Genomic DNA, 26,314 nt, shown 5'->3' with positions numbered 1-26,314 from the left:
CAATTGAAAGAGAAACAAACAAGCTGCGAACGAAGAAAAAAAAACAACTCACTTTTATAAGTGGCCACGCGCAGAATGTAGAGCACACACACATGTTTGTGTGATTGTGATTCGAGTGACAATATGCAAGATAAAACTAAGCATGTACATGCTTTGAGCGATTTAACCGAGAAGAAAGACACAAGAAAAGACAAAACTATCTGGAGAATTGGATTATTATAGAGAATTGACGTTGTCCTTCATAAATCAACCTTATTAAATATAATTCCAATACAAGCCAATTTATTTTTACACATTTAATTTGCGTTCAGGTTTTATGGCGCGCGGTGTGCATAAGCACCTCTTTTTTTCATTTTTGTCGTTGTCGTTCGGTAATATATATATATATTATATATTTGTAATAAAAATGATTAAGCACAAGAGAATAGATTGTTTTGAACGAGAAAATTATGGAAATTAACGGTTCGATTTTAATCGCGGTGGCATGCGATATGCATAAATGCAAAAACGATTAAATGTGTTTAAAAAAAATGATATGGTTTAATGTGGGACAAAAATCATTAAAAAAAATTGCGACTCAAGAAATCGCGAACGATCATAAGATATATAATATGTGCGCATAAGCGATAAGCAATCCCACCCTCAACTAGAATTATCATTTTCCGCCTGCATTTTTATTTACTCTCGACTCATGCTTATGTCACACGCTGCCATTTTATGCAGCCATCCGCCACTGTCTGACCCATTGACACGCCGTGTGATAAACCACGTCAGACACAAATGAAAATAAATTATTCGCTATTTTTTCTCGTTTAATTTATGAAAAAAATGCCTTCTGAATTGGTTCACTTCAAGCAATTTTACTTCCCAAGTTGCCCAATGACAAACGAACATAGCAACAGAATTACAGATTACATAAAATGTGCAATTCAACAGAGACTTTTACACATTTTGTTGACATGCGCGCATTTTCCAACTCTGCCAGACGTTCAAGTTTAACAATGCGAGCACATTTTGTTGCCTGAATCCCATAAAATAAATTACATTTTTACAGCAATTTTTTTCGCGAGCCACAGTTTTAAATGAATAAAGAACGACTAAAAAGCCTCAAATCAATTGAATGGGGAGGGAGAGAAAAGTGCAACATAAAATCGTCCAGAATAAACGCGTCCATGGTCTTTGAATCAATCATGTTTTAATGTTTGAATACAAAATTGCTGATGTGGATTTTTCGTGCCATAAACACACATTGTTGTTCTTTCTGTCTTTTGTGCTTCAGCTCGGTAATTTTCGTTACTATAAAAATAAAATTGTGTACAAAGATTTGCGGTGCAAAGAGTCACACAAAATATGCACACAAAACTGATATTATGTAATATTGCGAGCAAACGGTTTTTAAAGGTGTGGCGAGCGTGCAATGTTGCAGAGTGCTTGGCATCTGATATAGAGTAGATTACTTCATAGGCATCAGTTCTTGATTCGATCGAGGAAGAGAGAAAAAATGCGGCGGTCGGTGTGAACGCTACCGCCGATCGAGACAACACATTCAATCCGGCTCGGCCATGGACGTTAGCATTTTAACTCTTAAGATGTCTGTCCCGTTCGAAGAATGCGCGCGTGAATTCTGTATTGCACACAACGCTCGATTATTTCCTTGATCACTTTAACCAATATCGTAAGAATGGCATTTGATAATTGCGATTTTATTATTTATTCGGTCATAAATCAAAATAATCGCAGCGCGCGACATTATTCAGCGAGCGGTTGCGCGCTCGCACACACCGTGAGATCTATATCGATCGGCAACCGTCGTCGATACATGAAAACCTACTTAATGTCAAAATGCGTTTTTCCCTTCATGAGAAAATCAATGCATTAATTTAGTCGCAACGTTGGATCGAATTGATGAGCACTTTTCTGCACTCAACCACGTGAGTGAGAAACTTATTTTAACACAAATCGGTTAAATGTTAAATGCAATACCGTCATAAGTGGACTCATCGGTCATTGCTCAAGCATCTTTGGGCTTGAGTAATCTTAATCAAAAGTGCAAAATTTATTGACTTATTTATTTGACTTTTAACGTGATTCAATTTATAATAATGCATTTAATAGCGCGAAAAAAACACACTTCAACTCAATAACACCAATAAGCTATATATGAAAATACCATAAGAAAAAAATCGACTTCGATTTGCTTTTATTTTTCGTGAATATATATATTAAATCATTGGTTTTGACTGTTTTTTTTTACAAAATATTAAATCATAAATCGCTTAACGAAATTCGATAAGTCCAATTCATGGAAATTGTATTCTTCTGTTATTTTAGCCATCATCAAAGCCAATCGACGTGCGTATTTCTTAAGCAACGAAAAAAAAAAAACACACACACACACACACAAACAGTTCAAGTGACAATTCACGAAAATTCGAACATCGAATCTAGGTCGACGCAGCCAACGAATCAATGAAACGGCCGATATCAATGCGGCCATTTTAAACTTGAATAAAATAATGCATTTTTGTTTAATCTTCGAATGTCAAACCTTTGTGAATCAAAGTCATTTTCTTTGATAGAAAACAAAACGAATGTTTAATTTTTCGTGCTCTGTTTCCCATCCACCTGCAAAACATGAAAGTCGTTTTCACTGTGCCAACATGATAAATTGCTTGTCGAATTAGATATTTGAACAAGCGATAACAACCGTGGCGCTGATGATAAAAACCGCTAATCTTTAATTTATAACGCGGCAATCAATTGATTGATGCGGATTAAAGATGCTCTATATGTTGCACGCTTTGATGAAAGTGAACTTGGCCAATTTGACTCATTATCACCGTGCTGTACCATTCATTATGCGGTGATTAATTAGCTCGTTGTTTTCGATGTTATCACTTCCCTTTTCATCGGCATCATGATCACGCCGTCTAACATTCATTTTTCTTTTGATAAAATTCGAATGACTTGTTTTCCGACCAAAAGAGAGAAAAACAAGCGCTCAAAAAATGGTTGTGTGTATGTCGTTGGACTTGCGTGACTTTTGTCATTGCGCAGTTCGACGCAAAGCAAAACTGGATCACGAAATCCAAGAGCAAGAAGTTACTGGGCTTGGTATTAATTTATGCGTTAGTTATGAATCGCGATTCAAATTAAGACGAAAGATCATTTTAAAATGCTTCGTGCGCATGTTTACGAAATGATTTATTGCCCGAACCAAACAAATAACATCATAATTTTTTTTCTTCATATATTTTTGTTTGATCTTTCGCACCCATTCATTCCACCGTATCCGTTGCCGTTATTGCACGCACATCGAAGAAGCATTATTATGTCGATTGAGAGGAGAAGCGGTGCGAGGTATTTCAAGAGTGATAGAGAACGGAAGAGAAAAAGAGGTAGAGTTAGAGAGACTGGGAATGACGTAGAGCGTAAATGAGAAAGGTAGAGTAAAACAAAGATCGAGAGTGAGACCATGCGTCAACCAGACACGATATAATGCTTTAATGATCCACACCGTGCAGAATGTTTGTCTGACCTGAATTATTTTACTTATTTGTTGAATTCACACGAGATCGTGGCCTGTTGGTTTTTTGATAGCGCTCACGATCATATGCGATAACATGTGTTTTCGTGTTGCTTGTGTTTTGGCCCCCCTTGAGAAATGAAATAAGATCTTTCGTGCAATCTGATACCATTAAGTCAGCCTCATTTGGGCATTTTTTTCGCATCATTTTTCATGATTTATTGGCAGAGTGGACAATGCACAAAGAGTAAATAAATGAAGAAAAAAAAACACTAGCATCTAATGGTAAAGGTCAATCGCTCCATAAGTGCAGATTTGATGTATTACCGTTTATTCTGTTGTTCAATTTACTAACAAAAATGGACAATCGACACACATTTTCCACCAATTTTGACAAACAACTTATTTTTTTCATATATACATAACTCAATTAGCTGCGGGTGGCGATTAAAAGTGTAATACGTTAAATTAAAATACGATGTTTCTCATATCGAAATTAAGAGTTGTTTATTTACCTTTTTTGGACTTTCATTCCATTTTTTGACAATAAAAAAACAAGATTCAATTGGCCTAGTAAAACAGGTCCGAATCGAATGGGTGCCATTTCGCTAATAAAGTAGTAAATTTTCATTATAAAAATTCTTTCAATTTTGATTGCTTCAGTTTAATCATGTATGTTTTGTTCACAATGCATATTATGAAAGGAAGCATTCCGAAATCATTAAACGATACAAATTAGTTAAATGTTTATGACTTAAGAAGCGCTTAAAAACTTATCAAAAATTACCGTGATAAATTTAATGCGTGAAATGGAATGCTCATTTAATGGATTTGATGAAAAGATTTCGAGAGAGTATGACGTGATTTTTGCTATATAATCAAGGCCAACCATCTTTTTTTTGAGTAAAAATGGCAACCACTTAACGTTTGACTGTTAAATATTTCGCTGATAAAAACAGATGCGAATTTTCGGATAATTAGCAAAGAGCCATCAAGATATGTGGAGAGCGGTGTGTGTAATCACACGTCTTGGATTGATTGGGTATCATTTTATTGTTAATGGCATTTCGTTCGGAGGTTTTTGTTTATCGCGACTGTGTAAATAAACCCCAAAATTAATTAATTGAATTGTGCAGGCAATGGAAAGCAAAATAAAAACAGCAACACAACGGACTCACGAAAAATCGAAAACAATCTTGAGATCTTTTCGAGAGTGTGATGATGATTGAGATGATGAACGTGAGACGTGTGCCATGCTCCACTACTACATTTAATGATCGTTGCAATCGTAACGGGTTTTTGCAGTCATCATCACCCATCTCAATAAATTGAGTCACCACAATCGCGTGTGTGTCTGCGAATTATGTGAAATACACGTCCGATGACCGATGTGAAATGCGAATGTTTCGGCCAGAATCAGTCAAGGAACATCTTGATTGTTCAACGAAAAGTTCAATGCATTCAACAACAAATAAAAGAAAACCGAATCGATGAAATATGAACGAAACAGTTAGGCAATAAATATACATCGAAAATGAAAAGATTTCAATTGTAATTTTACGAAAGAAAGTAAAAAAAAGATATGCGCAGCCCAAAAATATTATATTATGCACATCGCATTCGTAATCGTGTATGAACATATTAATTTCCCTCTAAAGCATCAATTATATTCATTTTTTTCTCGGTGTATTCGCATCGATTTTACTCATTTTTATTGGATTTTTTCGCTTCAGAGATGCTGTTACGTACAACGGTTAGTACTCCACGGCAGCAATGTGAACGTTTGATTTTTTACTTTTTTTTTCACGAAAAAGTGCACGGGCCACAAACGAAATAAAAAAATATAGCCCCAAAATTACCATTACGAGATCCAGTGAAATGATGATAGGCAAAAACACACGAAGAAAATAAGAAAAATGTGTGTATGGTCGAGAGGAGAAAAGAGACGAACCAAGAAAAAAAAAAATGCTGGTCTGGATGAAATGATGAAAAGCAACAATAAACGTATGAATTTGTTAGCCGAAAAAAAAATTTATGTTCGTTTTGTACTAATGATCATGACGTATGTTATGGCCGATGCATGCATCGATGTGTTCATTTTTCATATGTTGTAGACGGCTTGTCAGATCTGCTGTGCCTGCTTAGGTGGTGCTTTTCTTTGAGCACGGCGCCACACATACTCATACTCTGCTAAGCGCATGCACAATGATTTCGCAGAAATCGCAATCCAACATCGACGATGATGGCGACGATGTTGAGAGATTTTTTTCGATGATAAATTTATTGAGAGACTTGACTTCGAAATATGTATTACATATATAATGTAATTGCTAATTATGTTATTATAATGCGCTGACTGAGTAACAAAAATACACACAATATGTTGTCTCTCTCCTTAGTTCAACATATGTTTTTCGCTTCGTTGTACAATTGTTGAACTATCGTTTTGGGAGACAGAGAAAAAGAACCACGAAGACACAATTTTTCGATTTCGCATTCATGACGAATCTGTTATTTGTAAAACGACAACCATGTAAAAACACCGTTGAAAAATTAAACGGCAAACAAGTCAAATGAATGAATGAGCGCTACAGGTTTACAACCGTGAAATATGTGCATCTGTCTCAATGGAATAAAAAATGAGCAAACGAAAAAAAAGCACAAAAACTAACAATACTGAAGCAAACAAACGATCGACAGCGAAAAAAAAATTGTTTATAACTGTAATATGTGTGTAATATGGCGCTTCATGTGACGAGCAAATGATGAAGAAAAAAACAATACAACATTTTTCCATTACCTGAGAGCGTTTCAGATTTTAACAAAATCTATACACGATACAGTTTGCCATTTAATAATAAAATACAAAAACCGAATTTATATTTAAGAAGAAAAAAAATATGTTTTGCGACCTATTGCTGCACAGCCGATCGAAACAGCATGCATCCTGACATCGAACAGAAAAACAAACCAAAAACAACATCAGCCGACCGACAAAGGGAAAAAACCAGCAAAGTTTGATATATAATGAACTCTAAATCATTATGAGAGCGACTAAATATCACTTTTAATTTCATGTATATATGATTTAATAAAAAAAAGAGCAAAAACCACTTACCACCGGACTTTATATATATCAAAATACCATATTCAAAAAAAGACTTCGACTTTGTACATGATTCATGTAAATTACATTCAAAATTGGAAACTATAAACCGCTATCTCTATTGACAGTCGGCCGTTTCCATTCAATCGCTTTTTTTTGTTCGCTTTTGTTTTAATGGGCTGTTAATGTCGATTTCGGTGCATTTTCAGTCAATGCATGGGCGGTTATGACTGTGTAAGTATTTTCACTCTTGTTCCTCCTGTGCGCTAGCTCTATGCCTTTACTTTTTCGCACTCATTTTGATGTCTCTAAGATAGAGAGAGAATAGTTATTTGGTCGGCCTATATTTGGAAGTACATGAATTTTGTGAGGTGCTTTTAATCATGAAAGTGACAGCGTACCAAGAACACTCTGCCCACATTTTTATACACATATACTCTCGGCCAAAATGAACTTATCAATCATTTTATCGCGGTGTTTTAAAAAATCGTTTTTGCACTGGCGCGCGCAAAAAAAACGATATATTGTTTTGGGTAATTGATTTATGGTGCATTTTGTGAAGAGATACAAGTGTTTTGATATCGCTTGATCTTAAAGCGTTTCAAATGGAATTGAAAAAACATTGACTTTTACACCTCTATCGTCTGCTTTCTATTTCCAAACTTGAAAATATCGATCGAAATCTGGTCTGAATAATTTTTTTTTTATTTCGGTAACTCGTGCACCACATCGTACACAAACACTTCTTTTTTCCTTTCGATATTTTCCATTTTATGAGCCGATTATTCGCACGCTGACTGATTCGCACGGCACAATGTGGCCAAAATGGAGAGTAAGAGTGAAAAAAATGCATCGAAATTAATGTGGAACACAACAGTGTAAAGTGTTCACATATGCAAAAAACCCGACCAACCTGGCACACAAAGGCGAGAAAAAGCATATTGATCGTGTTTTTTATTTCTCTTTCGTTACGGCATTCGAAAAGTGATTTTGTTTATTATTTGATGTATTAAAATACACTTCAATGGTGTTTCCAAATCGATTTGTATACACATTCACACATACACATGTGCTGGCATGTGCGAGTTCTTCTCTCGATTGCGTCAAAAGAAATGTTTATGGGTGCAAAAGATCGCTCTCATCGTCGAAAAGCCGTAACAAAAATGTTTTGGCTGAATGCAAAACGAAAAAAATAAATAAATACACATTGCTTTATTTGCCCGATGGAATGCTGGTGTTGTTGTTGCCGTATTAAAATGAAGGCAGTCAATGCACGATTTCTTGCATGAACGCTTTTTTTTCGATTCGTTTTTCAACTTCTTCTTCTTCGCTCTTGCTTTGAATATTCAATTGAATACACAAAAGACAGGCGCGCATAGCACAAAGCTCACAAAACCACTAGATTCGGTATGTTTGATTGGTGTCGGTTTGCTCGAATTTTGCTCTCCAACCGTGTGTACCGTTTTTCTACTTCATTTTACAAATGAGCGACTCTCGGCGTCTTTTGGAAATTGTTGAATTCTAATTGTTGTAAAATAAAATGCAGAAAAGAGAGCGAGACAGCCAAAAAAAGAGAGAAAACATACGCCAAAATATGGTATGTGTGCTTTTTCTCTGCTTTGCCGCAAACGTCGTGCCTGTGTGGTTTTGTGCGCAGAAAAATTCGTGATTCTATTCATTAAACGGTGGTTATTTTCTAACAATTACATTCAAAAACTCTAATTGCAAGCGATTTTTCGACTCATTACAATTGATATTTTCCCTCCTGTCCGACGAGAAAATGGCCACTTTGAATGATGATTGATTGTTTACATTCGTTGATCCCGATTTTTGATGCATTCAAGCCCAGCCGGACAAAACAACAGCCCATTTTTCAGGAAACAAATGCATAAAAATGCTCATTTGAATATTACCTTGTTATTGATATCTCACGACATAAATGCAAATCGCAATGTACACAAAGAAGATTTGCCACACAAAAGACTCGGGAAAATTACATCACATGGAATTGTATGTTTTGGTGTCAATATGTGATGAATTGGCTTATATTCATTGAAACTAGAAACACAGTTTTTTTCTCTGGTTTTTTTTCGTTGGTTTTGTTTTATTCGATTCATACATCACATTTCAACAGAGAATCACGAAAGTCATACATAAAAAAATACCAACAATCAATATGTTCGCAATGGAATTTGGCAAAGAGAGTTGTTTTTCATTCAAATAATAATAAAGACACCAAAATATCGGTTATGATGTCAGCATTTGCTTATGTAAGCGTTCGCTAAAATGGGAATACCGAATGATAATAAATTTCGATTTTATTCTTTCCAGAATCAGTGATCGAATAAAATGAGTAATATCGAAATGAAGGCAACGTTCCCATCTATATCAAAATTATGTGTCTGCAAATTGTGATTTATTTTCAAGAGATTATCGCCAAGTATTTAAGAAAGAGTCAGTATGGTTCCCTTTAACCTTTTCACTATCTTCTTTAAAAACGATTTCGTAGTATTAGATTTTCAGAATTAATTAGCTTATGCCAGACACCACAAAAAAACGGCAGTGATAAGTTACTAAATCAGTAGTCACGGTACCGGATTTGAATTTTGGATAAGAATTATTAAAATTACTTGACTCTTTCCGTTCGTTAAGTAGTTTAAATCAACACGATCAGAGCTCAGAAACTTCACACGTATTCCAATGGAGCGCAAATAGCCGTTGTCGCCAAACCAAAACATTCCCATTCCCATGCGGATAATATGGTTTTTTTTTACTATAAATAAAATGGAATGTATCCGATGCGGTGTATTAAAAATAGTGTTAATATCAATTTGAATGGCATTTTTCTGATGCTTCCTGGTTTACTGCTACCTTTTTTTTTATCTCGAAACGACACATAAAAATGTTAATTGCATGTGCCTTAACACTACGTAATCGTGTTCGATCTACATTTTTTTCACATTAACTTTAAATTGCGGACATCGTATTAAATGAAAATATTAATCCAATCGTAATAATCGAAATGATTGACGAACATCGTAAAAATGTCATTCGCTTTGATAATATAGAGCAGCGATTGATATTCAGTGTTTTTTTTTTTTTGTTAAAGTTGATCAGAGAAAAAAAAACGTTATTCCATAAGAAAAAAAACTCAAATATTTGCATTTGTCGAGAGCGCGATTGGGCGATTAATGGAATCTTTAAGTTGCAACAAAAGCACCTATTCGTCGAGTTGAACAAAAAAAAAGAAGAGAGTGAGAGAAAAAAACAACTTGAATGGGGTATCGCATAAACGGCCTTGCCAAAATAAAACCGGCTTTTTGATCGAAACTTTTTTTTTTTGAATCGACGCTGCAAAAAAATCGAATATGATCCGATTCGATCAAGAAAAAAAAGAGATTTTATAATAGCCATAAATGCATGCATATCGCATGAAAACTGCAAATCACACTCATACACACAACAGAAGCAAAGAGAAAAAAACGCATAAAAAGTGTTTTCATGTAGTTGGAAATGTGCGCAAATTAAAATGCTAGAACGACAAGTAAGTGTCTTTAAGCCTATCACTGCACGCTAAATTGATCGTAATTATCGTGATAAAATAAAACCCGATTTAAATATGTTTGAGAAAATAATTGGCCATAGTAATATAATAATTGTTACAGAATTCCCACAAACGGTGCAAACATACAACAAACACCACTTAGTAACAACGGTATAAATGGCTGATTTTCACTTTCTTTTGACAATCAAAATATCACAAGCGCACACACGGACCAAGTGTACGGCAGCCAAGTAAGAGAGATCAAGTGCGCACTTTGCGCTTTCATTCGCACGCAATAAAACAAAATGCAACATCATTAATCTTAATGTTTGTGTCATTGGTGGCAATTGACGGCATTAAGATATCAAATGGGCCGGAAAATTCGAATCGCTTCAATTTTTCATCGCGCCAAATGCGATATGGTCATTTATTAAAAATGCACGTACCAGACCGTACCCTTTTTTGATAGGAAGGTACAAATGATAAGTGTTTGCGGACAAAACAAGCGTCTATATTGGACTGACAAGAGTTGGAAAACTCATAATTTTTGCACCAATTAAACGAGTTGAGCACATATAAAAAATGTTTTTTAATCATAATAAAGAAAACAAGTTTTATCTGTCAAACCAAACATAGACAAAATCGAAGTGTCACATAAGATCGACTCGGCGACATTTTTGCACTGATGTAATAACACACAGTGAGAAAAAGAGAGCACATTGAAGCGAAAATACACGCTTGTCATAATTCATCGCACTAAATTTGGCATGGATTGGATACACGAGCGCAAATCAAAGATCATTAACTTGATTTGATCAGAGTGCGCGCACCTACGACACTAATGAGATCTCAATAATTCATTCTACCTGCTGTGATGATTATTGAATACCGTGAATTTTCGATTACACACTCCCAAAAGTGTGAACGATTTTATTGGATTTTGAGGTGGTTTCGAATACATGGTAAACGTCAGCTGATCGATGGATCACAAAAACCACAGACGATGCAAAAAAAGTGAAGAGCAGAAAAAAGTCATTGTTTATAATGAGTGCATTGTGTTTTAGTTCAACACGTTTTTTTGCGTGAAATGATCCGTTTGCCAAACAAATTGTGAAGCGACGACAATGCACTTGTGCTTGTGCGCATCACGTGAACTGTTTTACTCTCATTTCATTCAGAAAATCGATTGTTTTGCGGTCGTTGAATGTAGATTTGGATTTATGAATTGTTTTGTTCGATTGCGCACCCTCGCCTCTTTAGCCAAATAGTTCATCTCTGTTTTAGTTTTTTTTATCTCCGTTGCTTGTTGGTTATGCAGAATGAGTTCGCGCACAACTTGACTGATGATGCATTTTTTTTCATGAGGCTGAGAGTATGCGAATTTGCGCGCCATCAACTACCATATGTGTATTACGTTTTACATTACTTACATTTGACGCCCCAATGCAAGTTTACTCAACTCTCGTGCGCGCGATTTACATTTTAGTGGATTTTGTTGGAGTTTAGTTGGTGTTTTTTTTCTCTGTTCATTCCATCTGCTTATTTCGAATTGCTATTAATTCGATGTGCGCGTGTGCGCACTAGCATCTGCACCACACCGCGAAATCGATCTCGCATGAATGAATAAAAGTCGACTATGTAAACGAGCACGTAAAATTGTACATTTCATTTGAAATGTTGCATTTAGACAGAGCTGAGCGCAATAACAATAAACCCGAACAGTAGTCAGATGTGAGAGATTTTTTTTATTCAGCTTCTTTTTTTTGCACTCTAAAGCTCTAAATGTGGATGCTATTTAAGATAGGCTCTTTTTTGTTCGTTCGTTCGTTTAAAGTGGTTGCCTCATCGCTTCACTTAAAAAAAAAAGAGAATCCAAAATCCCAATGCACTGAAATTACTAACGAATTATCGTGTAATTTAATTACAGTATCTGTTTAATTTATTTATTGCACATACGAGGCGAAGAATGTGAATAATCGCGTTCGCTGACTCGCTTGCTGCTGTTGCTGCGGCTGCTTCGGCAATATGCCGTAATAATCACGAATCCACAAATATCATTCGGGTGCCTTAGTGGCGATATCACAGGATCGTTTATTTGCTCTCAGATGTGCTTTTTCATCTTGTATCGTCTGCAACGAACGAAATCCATTCCGCTTCTCACCTGATCAATTGTAAGTGAACCGTGTTTTTTGTGCGATTGTGCTCTGCATTTTCTGCTATTTAATTGCGTTGCTGATTGATTTGGCTTTTTGTTGTTGAAATTGGTTTTGAAAACGGTTTTTATTTCTTTGGCAATTTACTAAAAGGGGATCGATCTTCTTCACAAGCACGCGGTAAATTAATTTTCTTTTTTCCACTCTGTGCAATAGCACATCGATGTATTAATTTCATTCGTTACATTGGAAAAAACACTTTCCTTCAACGAACTCTTAACAGATGATAATCGAAGAAGGAAACAATTTCTGATGCATTCGATTGAAGATGATGATGGTGCTGCTAGGGCTGTTGCTACTTTGAAATTTACGCATCAATGGTAATGTGAACACATCAAAAATGATCATTTTTCTGATCGTCTTCGTGCGATTATTTATCGTTTCGCATCAACAATAACCATTTCTGGGTGAGAAGAGATCGTCGAATCACTTATAGTCACAAAGACTTTGGATGTGATGCACAAAATGGTTTAAATTAATGAATTTAGATAACAATCTGATTGTTATTCGCGTGAGTGATGAAAGTTTTATATTTCTTGCAGTTAAATGATGTACATCGAAGATTTGTAGAGAATAACAAAATTCGTTAGTTTCAGCGAGAGATGGCATTTTTGAACAAAAATTTCGCCAAAAATGAAATCATTATGTAATGGAAAAATGTGAATTTAATGACAAATCCACAGCTTATCACTCAGTATTTTTCTCGGTGTTGGTTTGTTGCCATTGTCACCGAATTTTCAATTTGTCGCTCTCGAAATCTCTATTTAATTAGCGTTAGTGCGTTTTAGCCGCTTTAACATTAGCTCATTTGCCGGCACCTTGACCGTATTAACGCGGAGTGATGTCGGCGTGTGGCGACACAGTGTCAATCAATAAAAGATTATAATAAAAATGTAGACTATAATAGAAAATGTATAACAAAACTGAACGCTAAACGTCTCAATGTGTGTTGATCCACCCATTTGGCGAATGGCAATACCATTGAATTGGGTCTAATGACTCAAAACTGTGGTATGCTCTGTGTATCATTCTTTTATTTCGAAAATGGTAATAACAGCTCGAAGGTGCACTCACGCAAATCATAATTTTTCGATCTCTTCGCCGTGTGTGTGTGTTTTTTTTATGGCAAACGAAAAAAAAAACTAATTCAAAATTGCATTCATAGCGGTTCACACACACGCGCTCGCACGTTCGTTCACTTGAAATTATTCTAATGCGCATATAATTTCAATAAATTCATGTCGAACAATAAAAATGCGCTTATAAAATATGATGAATGAAAATGAGCGATTGAGATTGTGTAAAGAAAAATTTGTGCAGCGAAAAAAAGGGATGATCACGTAATGGATTTTGACGAGCTATACATATTCGATTTTCCCACATGCACAGACACTATGACACCAAATACATACATTTTACAGAAAAAAACATTTGGAATCGAGTTCATCGCATCTTCTCTTCAGTCTCAGTTGAAAGTGATGCTTCAAACCAATTCAAGACAAACCATCCATAAATCATCGAAAAAGGAGTGATATTTTCTTGCATTTGTTTTTCCATCTCTTTTTCATTCACCAGCGCAAAAATTGAATGCCAGACATTAAGCGCATTCGTGCGTAAATTTCACTACAAATCATCATATCGTTCCCGGTGCTATTCACTCGAGCAATGATGGAGCGAAGAAAGAAAAAACAAACTTCATCAGTTTGTGCGCAGTCGATTCAATTACATTTAATGTCTAAAATCCATATATCTCTCTCGCATTAAGTTCATTCAATGCTGATGCAATGACAGCAGCAGCAGCAACAACACGAACCGAACACTGAAATAAGCAGCAAAAACATATTTACACGCATGTAAACCTGCACACAGTTCACATGCAAACAAACATCGACAGTGCACGGTTATATTGACTTTTGATGCTGTCGAGATAGAGGGAGCAAAAAGAGAATGAGTGAAAGAGAGCGCGCGTTTTCGTCTTGGAGTTTCTCGTGAATGCATGAAGCAAGCCACCAGAAACAATATAAAAGTCACACACTACGAAATCGATTAACACAGATAGAGCTACAGAAGCAAAGTACTTTCTGCTGTAGCTAAATCTCATTTGTTGTTGTTGCTATTATGAAAAGTGCAATGTGATGCGTTTTCCTTGTTTGATATGCATTTCGTTCTTGTTTGTGAATGGTAAAGCACGACCCGAAAGAGACAAAGATGACAAGATTGCCATGATATTTCTTCATCGCTCAAATGGTGCTGTTGTTGTTTGCTGATGAAAACATTTCGCGAATCACTTGCGAGCGACCAGTTCAAGTGAACTGATTTCGTGGTTTTTTTTTGCTCAATCAGCCCAGTCTTTTTATTTCATGTTTTTTTAATTCATTTGTTGTGTTTGCACACTCGAGATCTCTCGCACCAGGAGCTGTATGTGAGTGTGTGCTCATTGAGACGTTCATTATGGACAAACCTCATTGCATTCCATCTTCAACCACACATTCAACCATCATCAGTACATGACACATATTATGCAATGACGACAAGAAAAACCCACAAATAACGATGATTAAAAATGAATAAAAAAAAGCGAATCTAATGAATGAAGAGAGCAAATTCGTGTAATGGCCACCTTGAATGCATCCGTTTGCGGACAGTTCGATTTCAGTTTTGTACAGTAATACTTAATTACTTTCAAAGTTCGTCGTCGTCGACAAAAATTTGCTCGAGATCTATTCTTAGCAATAACCATACTCAATTGCACCGCATATTTCACATCAAAACTCGTCTGTCATATTTTGCTCTCTTCAACCAATTTGTTGTTGGAGTGTTTTTTCTGTTTCTCCTTCTAGCACGACCAATTTGCTTGTTTGCACACAACAAATTACATGATCTATACTCGGTTCCTGATTGTTAGCTTGTTGTGGTTCACATTCTCCTTTTTTTATCCGAACAACAACCACTTACCACTTCACTTCTTGGTCGATGGCTTTTTCCAACTTACGACACATGTCAAAAACGGTTTTTGTCTATATTTTGATTGTTAATTAAAGTTTCCAGTCTTCGGTTTTTTTTTTGCTTCTTCCCAGCAGATCAGATTTTCATCCACAACACATCGGAATTTGATACTGTGTGCAATTTGGTTTTTTTTGTAAACGCGAGACTATGAAAATATTTCACACAGAGTGGTAATACAAACCTGTAACACACAAAAAGCACCAAAATGGCAACAAGAGAATTGTTGATTATATTTTGTTTCGTTCGTTTATGGTTTACAGAGCATATTATCTCCTTTTTAGCAATCGTATTATATCGTTTAAAAAGCGCGTAATTAATTGAAAATGCCCAGAAAATATTTCGCGTGAATTTCAATTTCAACGAAGTGGAGTGTGTTTGTAATGCCAAAAAAAATTGTAAATAATAATATTGCCGGGGCCGAGTAGAGCCGAAAAACGAACTTCAATTTTATTTTCGCGCATATTCCAACTGCTTTGGTTCGTGGCGTTTTTCGTTAATTGAGTGATATAGCGAGAGCGAACGCGTATAATTTTCATCTCTCACACACGTTGACTCCATCGTTTTTTCGCACAATTTAAAGTCACAGCGCACGCCACAGATCTCTCAACGGTCTATTGTTATTCGAGTATGAATGAGCTCCACTTTGTCGGTGTTTAAATGAAATTGAGCCACGGTCAAAGCAATGAATCACATAAACAATTCATACATAGCGCCCCAGCGTGCTTAAATTCGACACAACACTTTGGCTCTTTTTTTATGGCCACAACGGTATTTGTAGTTTTTAAGTATGTTTTGCTTCATTCAAGAAACACGAATTCTTGACAAATTCGTTTGCAGAAAGAAAATTTAGCTAGAAAAATATGATAAAAAAGCATAAAATATAAAACATTTACCTGGTTGAATACATAGTATTAATCCAAGTATGAAATATATTCCGAATGGCAGCCTCATTTTCACTTTTTTCTCTCTGTGCAAACTACTGTCTTTGGACGTTTTCGCCGTCGTCGTCGTCACCGTTGCTGTTGTCGTCTTATCGTCTCTCTTCTCGGTTCCGCTTCTAGGTAATGTTTTTTTTTTATTTCGTCAGTTCAACTTCTTTTATTTTTGTTACTGTTTCTTTTCGCCACGAATTGAATTCTTATAGTTTTGTTTGCATGAACTTCAGCTTAAAAAAAATTTCTTTTCGTTTTCTTTCACTTTTTGCTTGCCAAAGAGTCTTGCTCGATTCACTTGTTTTGAATCGACAAATCTTACGGAACGTTTCTCTTCTGATCAACACTTTGTTTTTAACTCGTTTTGTTACGATTTATCAGATGATTTTCAATTTGTGCACTTGATTTAAATTTGTCGATTTTTTTCTCTCTCTCTCGTCTTGTTGTTGTTTTCAACGTCGATGACAATCGTTTTTTCTCTCTTTTCTCTTCTCTATCTTTCTTTTCATTTGTTTTTCTCATTCCTATTTAGTAGCTGCATGTTTGTTGTCGCTTTCAGTGTATTTATTCAATTTCTATTTCAATGAAAATGGATTTTTTTCAGGAGGAAAAAAGAAAAATTAAATTAGACACCAAAAATTGAAAAAAAAGAAAGAAATGAAAACAGCCGAAAAAAGATGAATGAAAATGGCCAAAAATTTGCCTATGAATTCGAAATTTACATATTGAGTATGTTCGTATGTAACGTTTTTTTTCGTTTCGCATAAAGCGAATTTATTGGATGAATTTTATTGGAAAGAAGAAACTGTATCCGCCTAATTGAGAGTGAATAGCGGAAATAGATTCGAAATCGGAAGAAGTGAAAATGTGTGTGACTATTGATGCAAATTGAAAATGTGTATTTTTCTCTTTGGTCGAATAAAGCGCCAATAAACAGGGCCACCGATCAATCGGAATTTACATCTTCCTCAAAACTAACGCGCATACACCACGTCGAAGATAGATACACCATAATTTATGCAATTACAAAATGTGCTACAGACAATTAGTTTTTTTCTACATTTCTGTTGTTTCTCGTGTGCATGCCATCGAAATAAATGTACTTGAAATCGATTGAAAAAACCAGCAACAATAGCAAACACAATGTGTGCACAGGCACAAAAATCAATTGGCAAAACCAAGAGCGAAAATAGAAGATCGTTTCTTTCCTCGATCATGCACACATGCACATCGTTCGTATTTATTGATTTTGTTTGTAATTTCTTCTGCGCATCTAAATAATTCATGTGTTACGCGTCGTTTCTCTTTTGAGCCAAACGAGATATAATAATAAGAGACTGTTCAACTGAATGATCCAAAATCACTTAACAAAGCAAAAACACACACACACTCTCCACGTACACTCAATGCACATTTTGCTCTCACAAAACATATTCGTTAGAAGATGCACTCAGTCATATATGCTTGGTTAATTAAACGCATGCCATTGGTAAATTAAATCAAAATCCAAATCAAACAAAACCCAGAAATAACGAGATGGATGCAAAAGAAGTGCACACAAAAAGAATTGCATCAAATCTGTGAAGAAGAACGGCGCAGTGAATTACACTTAGTCATTTTCTGTTTTTTTTTTTCTTCTTATTTTTCACAAGACAGTATACTGAGTAATTTGTCTATTCTTTCGATTTTTTTTTAAATTCGTTTGTGCTGAGAGAAAAAGCACAAACTGTTAGACTTTATTGCGTTCTGTGAACAAACAATATTTTTATTTTCTTCTTTTGTGGTGTATGGTTTCGCTGTCGACGAGTTTTCCCAAGTTTTCGATTTTCTATTTCCTCAATTCACACATCGTCTGCTGATGAAGTCGAACATATGGGAGGTTATGTGAAATCGACAATATATTCACGGTTCTTTTTAATCAATCTTCTTCTCATTTCTGAAATTCTTTTTTCTCTCTCTATTTCTCTTCATTCTTTCTCTGTCTCAGTTTAATTTGTTCAATCACTTGTCTTTTTAACATTTCAAAAAAAAAACTTATTCACGTTTCAGTTTTCATTTTGTATTGTTTACATTATTTTTATTAAAAAAAAATTCTACAACAGTTCAAAACAAAGTTTCTAAATTGAATGCCACAAAATAATGATCGGATTTCAAAACCAAAAAAAAAAACTATGTATATATACAAAATGATGAAACCACGCATTTACGAAAATATATAGTAGTTGCTTTTGAAACTAGTTTGTTTAAAAAAGGCAAAGAAATTCACATGAATATTGGTTGGTTGTGTGTTATGCGAATATGAATATGTGTCTGAAACGGTCGCCACTGAATTCGTTGTGAGTGCTTTGCAGTTGAGCACTTTTCTTCGACTGAATTTCAAAAATCGCTTCCACACAACATCAAGCAATCACTTTTTTTTTGCAGAATTTGAGCAAAGTCAATATTGGTTAGCTTGCGCCAAGCGTTCCGTGTCTGCCAATGCGTTTTATTTGCTGTTGCTGCCGTTGTTATTACCGTTGCCTGCTTGGTCGTTGCGTACACAAGTAACGTTACCTCTCTCAATCAACAACCACTGGTAACGTTAACGGTACCAAAATACGCGCGCCCGATCAAAAGTGAATGAGAAACCAAAGTGTTTGCTTTGAATGAAAATAATCCGCTGCTGTAACACACACACCAGCAACCGATCACGTCGGAGGAGAAGTAGCGATCGTGCAAAAAATAAATTGGCTTGGATTAGTCTCAAGAAACGGACGGATTTGGAGGGGAGCATATATTGGTGTAGCTTTGCCGCACGTACAAACACGTGCCTGTTACTCCGCATTCGTAACTGAACCGCAAAACTAAGTCAAGACAAATGGCAAAGTAAAGCAAAGCCAATGCAAATGTGAGCAAAGCGCAAATCAAAAGTAAAGCAACCGATCGATTTTGGTGCTTTACTGTTATTGTAGTCTGCATTCGATGCACAGACACATTCTGCACTCAATCTCAACTCTTTTGGTTCGTTCGTTATTTTTGGAGTCGATTTCATTGTTGTTAATGGGCTTTTTTCGGACGTAAGCTTCAAGCTTGAACTATTATTTTGTGTGCACTACCAAAATACCAACACAATTTAAAGGAAAAAAAATGCAATTTGTACACAAACATTTAATGGTTGCATCGCATTTTATCGTATGTGTATGAGATCCGTTTCACTTTATCGATTCGCAATTACATGTAATTGTGTTTGCAGAGCATTTTTCCACGTTTGAAAAACACATTACTGAACATATTTCACAGTGTGTATGCGTGTGCGCGTGTGTGTGTGTGTGTGTTTGATCGAGTCGATTTTCAGGTTTTTGACTTTATTTTCAACTCGATTTATTGTTATTCGATGATTTTGATGTTTACGATTCCATTTATTTTGTCTATTCGTTGCGTGTGCATTCAGTTTGTCGGACAGCCGCCGTAGAAACTGAAACCATATCGACATCGGTAGTAACATTTAAATATTGGCATCTGACGATCATGCAAGACCTTCCCAAACGTGCATTACCTTCTTGTTGTTTTTTTTGCTTCTCTCGTTGTTGTTGCTGCTCGTGCGAGATTAAATTCCAAAATTGCAATTGCGTGATCCGAACCGAGAAAACAAGAAGAAGAAGAAGGAAAAACGGCTCATGATTTCAAGCATGTTTAAAATGCATTGCATTTGCAGTTAATTGGTTGCTTCCACACGGCAATGTCATTGGATGCTCTTTTCATCGACAGCGTTGGCGATGCGCGTGCGAAAGGGATAGATATGGACGATGTTGTCCATGCGTTCATGTGAATCTCACATATCATTTTTCCCGAAACGTATACATTTAATCTATTGTTTTATCTCTCATGAGTTACGGTGCACCGGACTTGTTTACATCGTGTTTTATCACTATGTGTTGCCATTCTCTTCAGCCATCCCCGTCAGCCAGCTGCTGCTGCTGCATCCACATGAAATTCTATGCTGTATGAATGCATATTCGCCATATGTAAATTAGCAAAAATTGTTTTGAACATTCTTTTCATTCGGATTTCGAGCGTATCGTATTGACACAAAACAAAGATAGATTCGCCATTTGAGACTTGTTTACACTTTTCGACTTTGTGCATGCAGTGTTCGGTGCAGTACCTTCATTTTGCGGCTAGAATTCCGAATAGACCATGAGCAAATACAAAGCAATTAAAATGGTGTTTTTATTTTGTTTTGTTTTATTTGATTGTCTGTTTGTGACTGTGCGCGCGTTCAAAATACAATTCATGTTTTTCTCTCTGTGTGCTTTTGCACAAAAAAATAACGCACGAATGGGCGTGCGCGCGAGGAAATATACAACAAACAAACACATAATAAATCTCTTCGTTCTCCTGACAAATGCCACAGTCGCTGTTCCACCGAAGACAAGCACATTTCGGAAAATTTATGCGTCTGTCGAAGGTTACCGCTGTGGATTTCTCATATGTAAATATGCATGCATCAAAAAATCCGTTTTTTTTTCTTCTTTAATTTGCTCATGTGTAATTTGGCCATGCTAATTATAGTGTGGAAAATGAAATACAATTAAAACACACACAATGATTTCGCTTTTTTTTTTCTGTTGTTCACTTCATTTTTGCGAAGAAAAAAGAATGGGATTCTTGAAAGGGAAAAATAAAAACCGCGCGACCACATATCAACTGTTAAATTACGGCTACTTGTTGTGTCACGCGGGATCAATCAACCTTTTGAAACCAATAAAAAAGTACTGTTGACTTTATGATGGCTATAAATCAGAATCTAGTCAAATATTGAAGTCATTCCGTTGGAAATAAATCGCACAGAAAACAAAGACAAGCACACATGCCAGTTGTGTCTGGTAGACTTTCAATTTCAAATCTCTGGGTAATTTTTATCGCTTAATTTCATATTTCGTGGTCGAACTGTGTTGGCACATGTCGACATGTCGAGCGATCAATGAACAATTGTCACCGCAACCAGATTGCAATACACGCCACAACTGTTTCCTTGTTGCGCAGAAATTGCATGCAGATTGACAATAAAGGTGGATAAATGGCAGGCAAACGTGCAAAAAAAACCTTAAAACATACACACATGTAATTGACGTATTAATCATTGCATTGAACAATGGAATTTATGCGCTTTTATTGCGAATCACGCAAGAAGAAATAAAAAACCAAACACCGAAACGGAATCGAAAATCGCTCGAAATCACAATCCATTTTAACGTGAAAGATTAATAAAAAATATATAGTCTTACAGGAGTACGACGAACTTTTTCGCGCAGTGGTAGATCAATAGTTACTCTTTGTACAGATTTCAATTGTGTGATTACAACAATTTTCGCGAACTCTGATGACACTTTATACTAATCTACATTCAAAAAGTTACATTGTTCACATTGGAACTTACAAAAATTATTGAGGAGAAACAGAGAGTGTTTTTGTCTTGGGGCGATTCAATTCAAAAATTACTTTGTCAATTATTTCGATTATCGATCGATTCTTATACACATTATTTTTCGTTCTAACACCAAACGTTGACTTTTATATAACAGTGTCGGAGATCAACAAGAATGCACACAAAATCGAAAACGAGATCAATTCTAGTCTCAAACCTTTGGAAAAATCCTCAGTTAAAATTTTAAAACCAATTTATGAAAATGAGATTTTGTTTTACTGTAAACAAATTATTTCAAGTATAGTTTTGATATTTTTGCTGGGGATTTTTTTAAAGAAGAAGATCCATGATATCGTTATGATGTGAAACGATGCACAGGATATTCAATTCACAAAAAATAATATTCTGAAAGTTTGAAGAAATTTCAATGCATATTGAGGGTACCTTCATTCGGGTTTGAGCCAAAAATTCAAATATATATGACACCATCAAAAGCATCTAATGAGCGATATAAGAGGCCTAAACAATGGGTCAATATGTTTTTTTTCTATCAATAAAAATAATTACTATTGGTATTTGGCAGTTATATGCTATCCTTCATTCAATATTATTGATCGCATCAATTCATCACAATCAATCAAGAAATCTTGTATATTGATATTCGATTCATTGTCGAGAATAGCCAGAAAAAGTACCAATTCTTGTACTTTGAATATAAAGAGAGTGTGACAGACGGGTCATATAAATTTGATGAGAAAAATATTTCTGAGTACAGCGTTAAAGCTACATATCAAGTGAATTAACATGACTGCAGATTTTTCGTGTTGGCCTACATCGAACATTTTTTTTGAGCAAGAAATATTAAGCATTGTCCAAAACAAGAAAATGAATCGTCGATTATTCAGAATTCGATAAGAACACACCACCAACACATGACAAGAGCATGAAGAAACATTGTCTGAAAACGACATATTTTAGTAAAATGTGAATACATTTGTATGTTCTCTTATGGAAAAATCAGTATCGAATTGCTGAAACTGTGCGTTCGAGCAACTCTACCGTCTATTTCTTCCATAAGAGAATTCATCTCAGACAGTGTAATAAAAATCGATTTCGTTTTGATTTTATTACAACACCTTTTGGGATTTTGTGTGTTTTTGTTTTAAAGATTACTGATGCATTAAATGTTAACTGTAGAGTTAAATGGGGGATGACGAGTTAAGAAGGGGATGAAAGAAAGAGCGAAAGGTATATGAAGACAGCACACCGAATTGAATTTTGAGTGTAAATACAATGCATCGGTTCTTATACGACTATACGTTGAAGTTGAAAACTTTGAAACCTAACATAAAATAAATTCATTTTGACGAAGTCACCTGTGTGAAATTTAAACTGTCATTATCTATTTAGAAGACATAAACTCATGTCAAAAAATGAAATAAGTATATATTGTATTTATATTTGCAAATTGGTTTTATAAGTCCATATTTATTTGTCAAATGTTTTAAATTCACAACATCAATAGGCTATAGATATTAGTAGAACATTCTTTTTCCTTGCGTCCATCAAATCCAAGAATATTTATTACCAGAGGCCAGAAAAACAGACGAAATAAACAATGCATAAAAGCAATCAATACGCAAGATTCGTTTTTGAATTTTATAGATTTTTTTTTCTCTGTGTTATTCATTGTTTATTTTTACGGCTTCTGTGATGATTTTAAAATAAGTCGAAACGTCAAGGCGACAAATATTTTTGGTCACACAAAAAATTGTTTATTGTGTATTATACCAACTACAATAATAGAAATTCAAATGTGTAAATCTTAATATTTTGATATTTGTTTATTATTTGTTACTGTAAATGTGGGCTACTTTTCTCAAAATAATATTGTTGGTTTCTTTTTAGTTTGATTATTCCTTGGAGACCTCGTTTAGTTCTTTATTGATGCATGAATTAATTTGAATAAATCGTTTGGAACACCAATAATCCAGCAGCAACGACTTACGACGAAATTATGATTCACTTTAAACCAAATGTGGTGACAAAAACAATCGATAAGAATAAAAATGTATGCAAAATCATGCGTACACTAACACGTAAATAATAGCCATCAAATGATAAGAAGTTAATAATAACGCAGAAATTACTTACTTTCATTTTTTTACTATAGGCAAATCAACGACACAAAAAATGGAATCTGAATCATCCGGAAGTATACTACTATAATCTTGTTTGTCTGTCATTGTACACTGCTCTGAAGTCTTTTTTGATTTACTAGTTTGATTATGAAAGACGACGAACCGGGCACAACAACTTTCAAGTACTGAATGAACGATAACATCATCTCTCAGTGGAGTAATAGCATCATAATGTTTGATCAAAAGCAGGGGAATAAACATTTTTCTATCAGAATTAGATTTTTTTCGGTTGAGTGTGTTATGTGGATAACATATTTGCATATAAATTTTGAGGGGAAAGTAATTTGTCCAAAGTAATTAAATGGAAATGCTACAGCTTCAACACAGTCGTTTTAATGACAATCATGCTTTTTCACTGTATTTGAGTCATAGGCATGAAGAATATATCCTTATTAACCTGGATAATAATGTTTTTATTTTCATAAGAAGAGGAGACGCATAAGGAAGAATTTACAACGTTACACAAAGAAAAAACCAAGACCATGTTCAACAAAATTAAATAACTCAACGGTTAGCACTTTTACGATACTTCGCAGCTATATGTGATCAACCACAGGAGAGAAAAACTTGTTCTGCTAAATCAAGCAAACTTAGAATATAAGCTACTGGAATCATTTATTCACCGAAATTTCTAATCCCTTTCAGTTATTTTTGATTACTTACGTAAGCATGATGCAAATGTACTATAGCCTAATTCATAAAAATCGAAAGCGTTCGGCTCTAAATCAATATATTTTATATTGAACACGTTCGAACACGCTTCTTCATTTTCAATGCAATACAACCGAACGATTGAGTATGGTTCGGATTTTCCATATAAAATGATGAACGCGTTCGAACGTATTCAATATAAAATATATTGGTTTTGTGCCGCACTCAATTTTTTTGAATTGAGCTACTGGTGAGATCACAGGTTCAAGCAAGATTGACTAAATCCAAGATAAACATGAATCGTTTGTTGTTGCGGCATAATTCATTCATATTTGATTAAGACATTAATCCATCAGTTGATATTATTTGACAAAATATGCGAATGGGGTGTGTAAATATGTAGTACATAATATTTCCTATTGAATGGATATTCATGTTCAATAAAAATAACAATAATTGACATATTATGGCTCCGAAAAGACGTGAAATCATAATTGCACTAGAGTTTCTCAAAAATGTAGCATAGAACGAAGCACAAATTCACAATTTGTATGTGTAAGTTGCATACATGTTCAGCATTTTGTAAATAAACATCATTTATCATCCCCACTACTGGATAAACATCCCCTCTCCTAGATATTGAAACATCCCAATTTTGAAACTTCAAATTCAGAATTTTACATTTTTCAGTGCATTTGATCGAATTTGAAATTATTGAGAACTCTTCATTGACAATAGATTAATATAAAAATGTAAGAGAATATGTATATATTGTACGCATACGGTGTGGTCGATGAAAACGTCACATACTGTTTTTCTCCTAGTAAAAACTGATTCGACTGATTTGACATTTGAGATTAGGTGTTACATTTTCACACAATGTTTAACATTTGGTTTGCTTATTGGATTTCGTGTAAATTCATTATCTTTTGAAGAATTGTAAAACCGAAAAACAACTATTATTAACATGGGATTCGCTAACGCAAAAAAGGCAAACTACTGATCTGGAACCAACTTATCTACTCGATAATGACACGAAAGAAATGAATGAAACAACAATTCAACGTTGAACTTGATGCAGATTCAATTTTAACTCAAATATCTCAGAACAGATGAGCTAGCTACCTCTTTGATGATGCGATGATCATTTGATTCATGCTTTGGCTTATCTCGTCCATGCTGGATGATCCAGCTGGACTGCCGCTACAAACGTAAGCTGTTCTGATGTCTATGTATAGCTAAAACGGATACATGACAGCTGATTGTATTATCGTCAATTTTTATACATTTTATTCGATGTTTGGTTCCGTCTTTTAAATTATAATTCTCTTCAATGTGTCAGCATATAGCTCTCAACAGCATTCAGTTATTCACTTTCAGTGCCCATACTATCCTACCAGCATTTTTAATAACTTTGATAGGAATTACCTTTGTTTACATTTCAAAAAGTTATTGTGTTTGACGATATTGTTTGGTCTCAATGCAGATTCAATATAATATTAACATTGTCCGAAAATCAGAAAAATATCCGTTGCTCTTATTTTTCTGAATATTTTTATCTTTATTTTCCAACACAAAGTACTTTTTGAAGCTCAACCATTTTGTTTTGCTTTAAAAATATTCCAAAGCATACAAAAACGTGTAGTCTCTTGTTTAGGTTTGTTTGTTCTATTACTAAATGATCTAAGAAGCAAGAATTAAACATCAAAATGAAAAGTGTCATTATTT

At 34.9% G+C, this 26,314-nt stretch overlaps 1 protein-coding gene across 4 annotated transcripts in view; it reads right to left on the bottom strand.

Annotated features, from left to right (window-relative positions):
• Positions 1-18,694, bottom strand: part of LOC116343441 (serine-rich adhesin for platelets) — a 70,138-nt gene extending 51,444 nt beyond the window's left edge. For 3 of the 4 annotated variants that reach the window (XM_031771487.1, XM_031771489.1, XM_031771490.1), the window contains exons 1-2: positions 18,594-18,694; positions 16,289-16,902 (exon numbers count right to left, since the gene is read on the bottom strand). In XM_031771487.1, coding sequence (XP_031627347.1) covers positions 16,289-16,346 — 58 coding nt within the window. In that variant the 5' untranslated portion in view covers positions 16,347-16,902; positions 18,594-18,694. Of the gene's footprint in view, positions 1-16,288; positions 16,903-18,534 lie in introns of all 4 variants that reach the window. The other variant, XM_031771488.1, reaches the window with a different exon arrangement.
• Between the last annotated feature and the right edge of the window lie 7,620 nt (positions 18,695-26,314).

The sequence above is a fragment of the Contarinia nasturtii genome, unplaced genomic scaffold (assembly GCF_009176525.2).
Source record: "Contarinia nasturtii isolate CC-2019 unplaced genomic scaffold, AAFC_CNas_1.1 Cnas_scaffold_993, whole genome shotgun sequence".
Taxonomy (NCBI): Eukaryota; Metazoa; Arthropoda; class Insecta; order Diptera; family Cecidomyiidae; genus Contarinia; species Contarinia nasturtii.
Note: the sequence above shows the minus strand (reverse complement) of the source record. Positions and strands in the feature narration are given on the sequence as shown.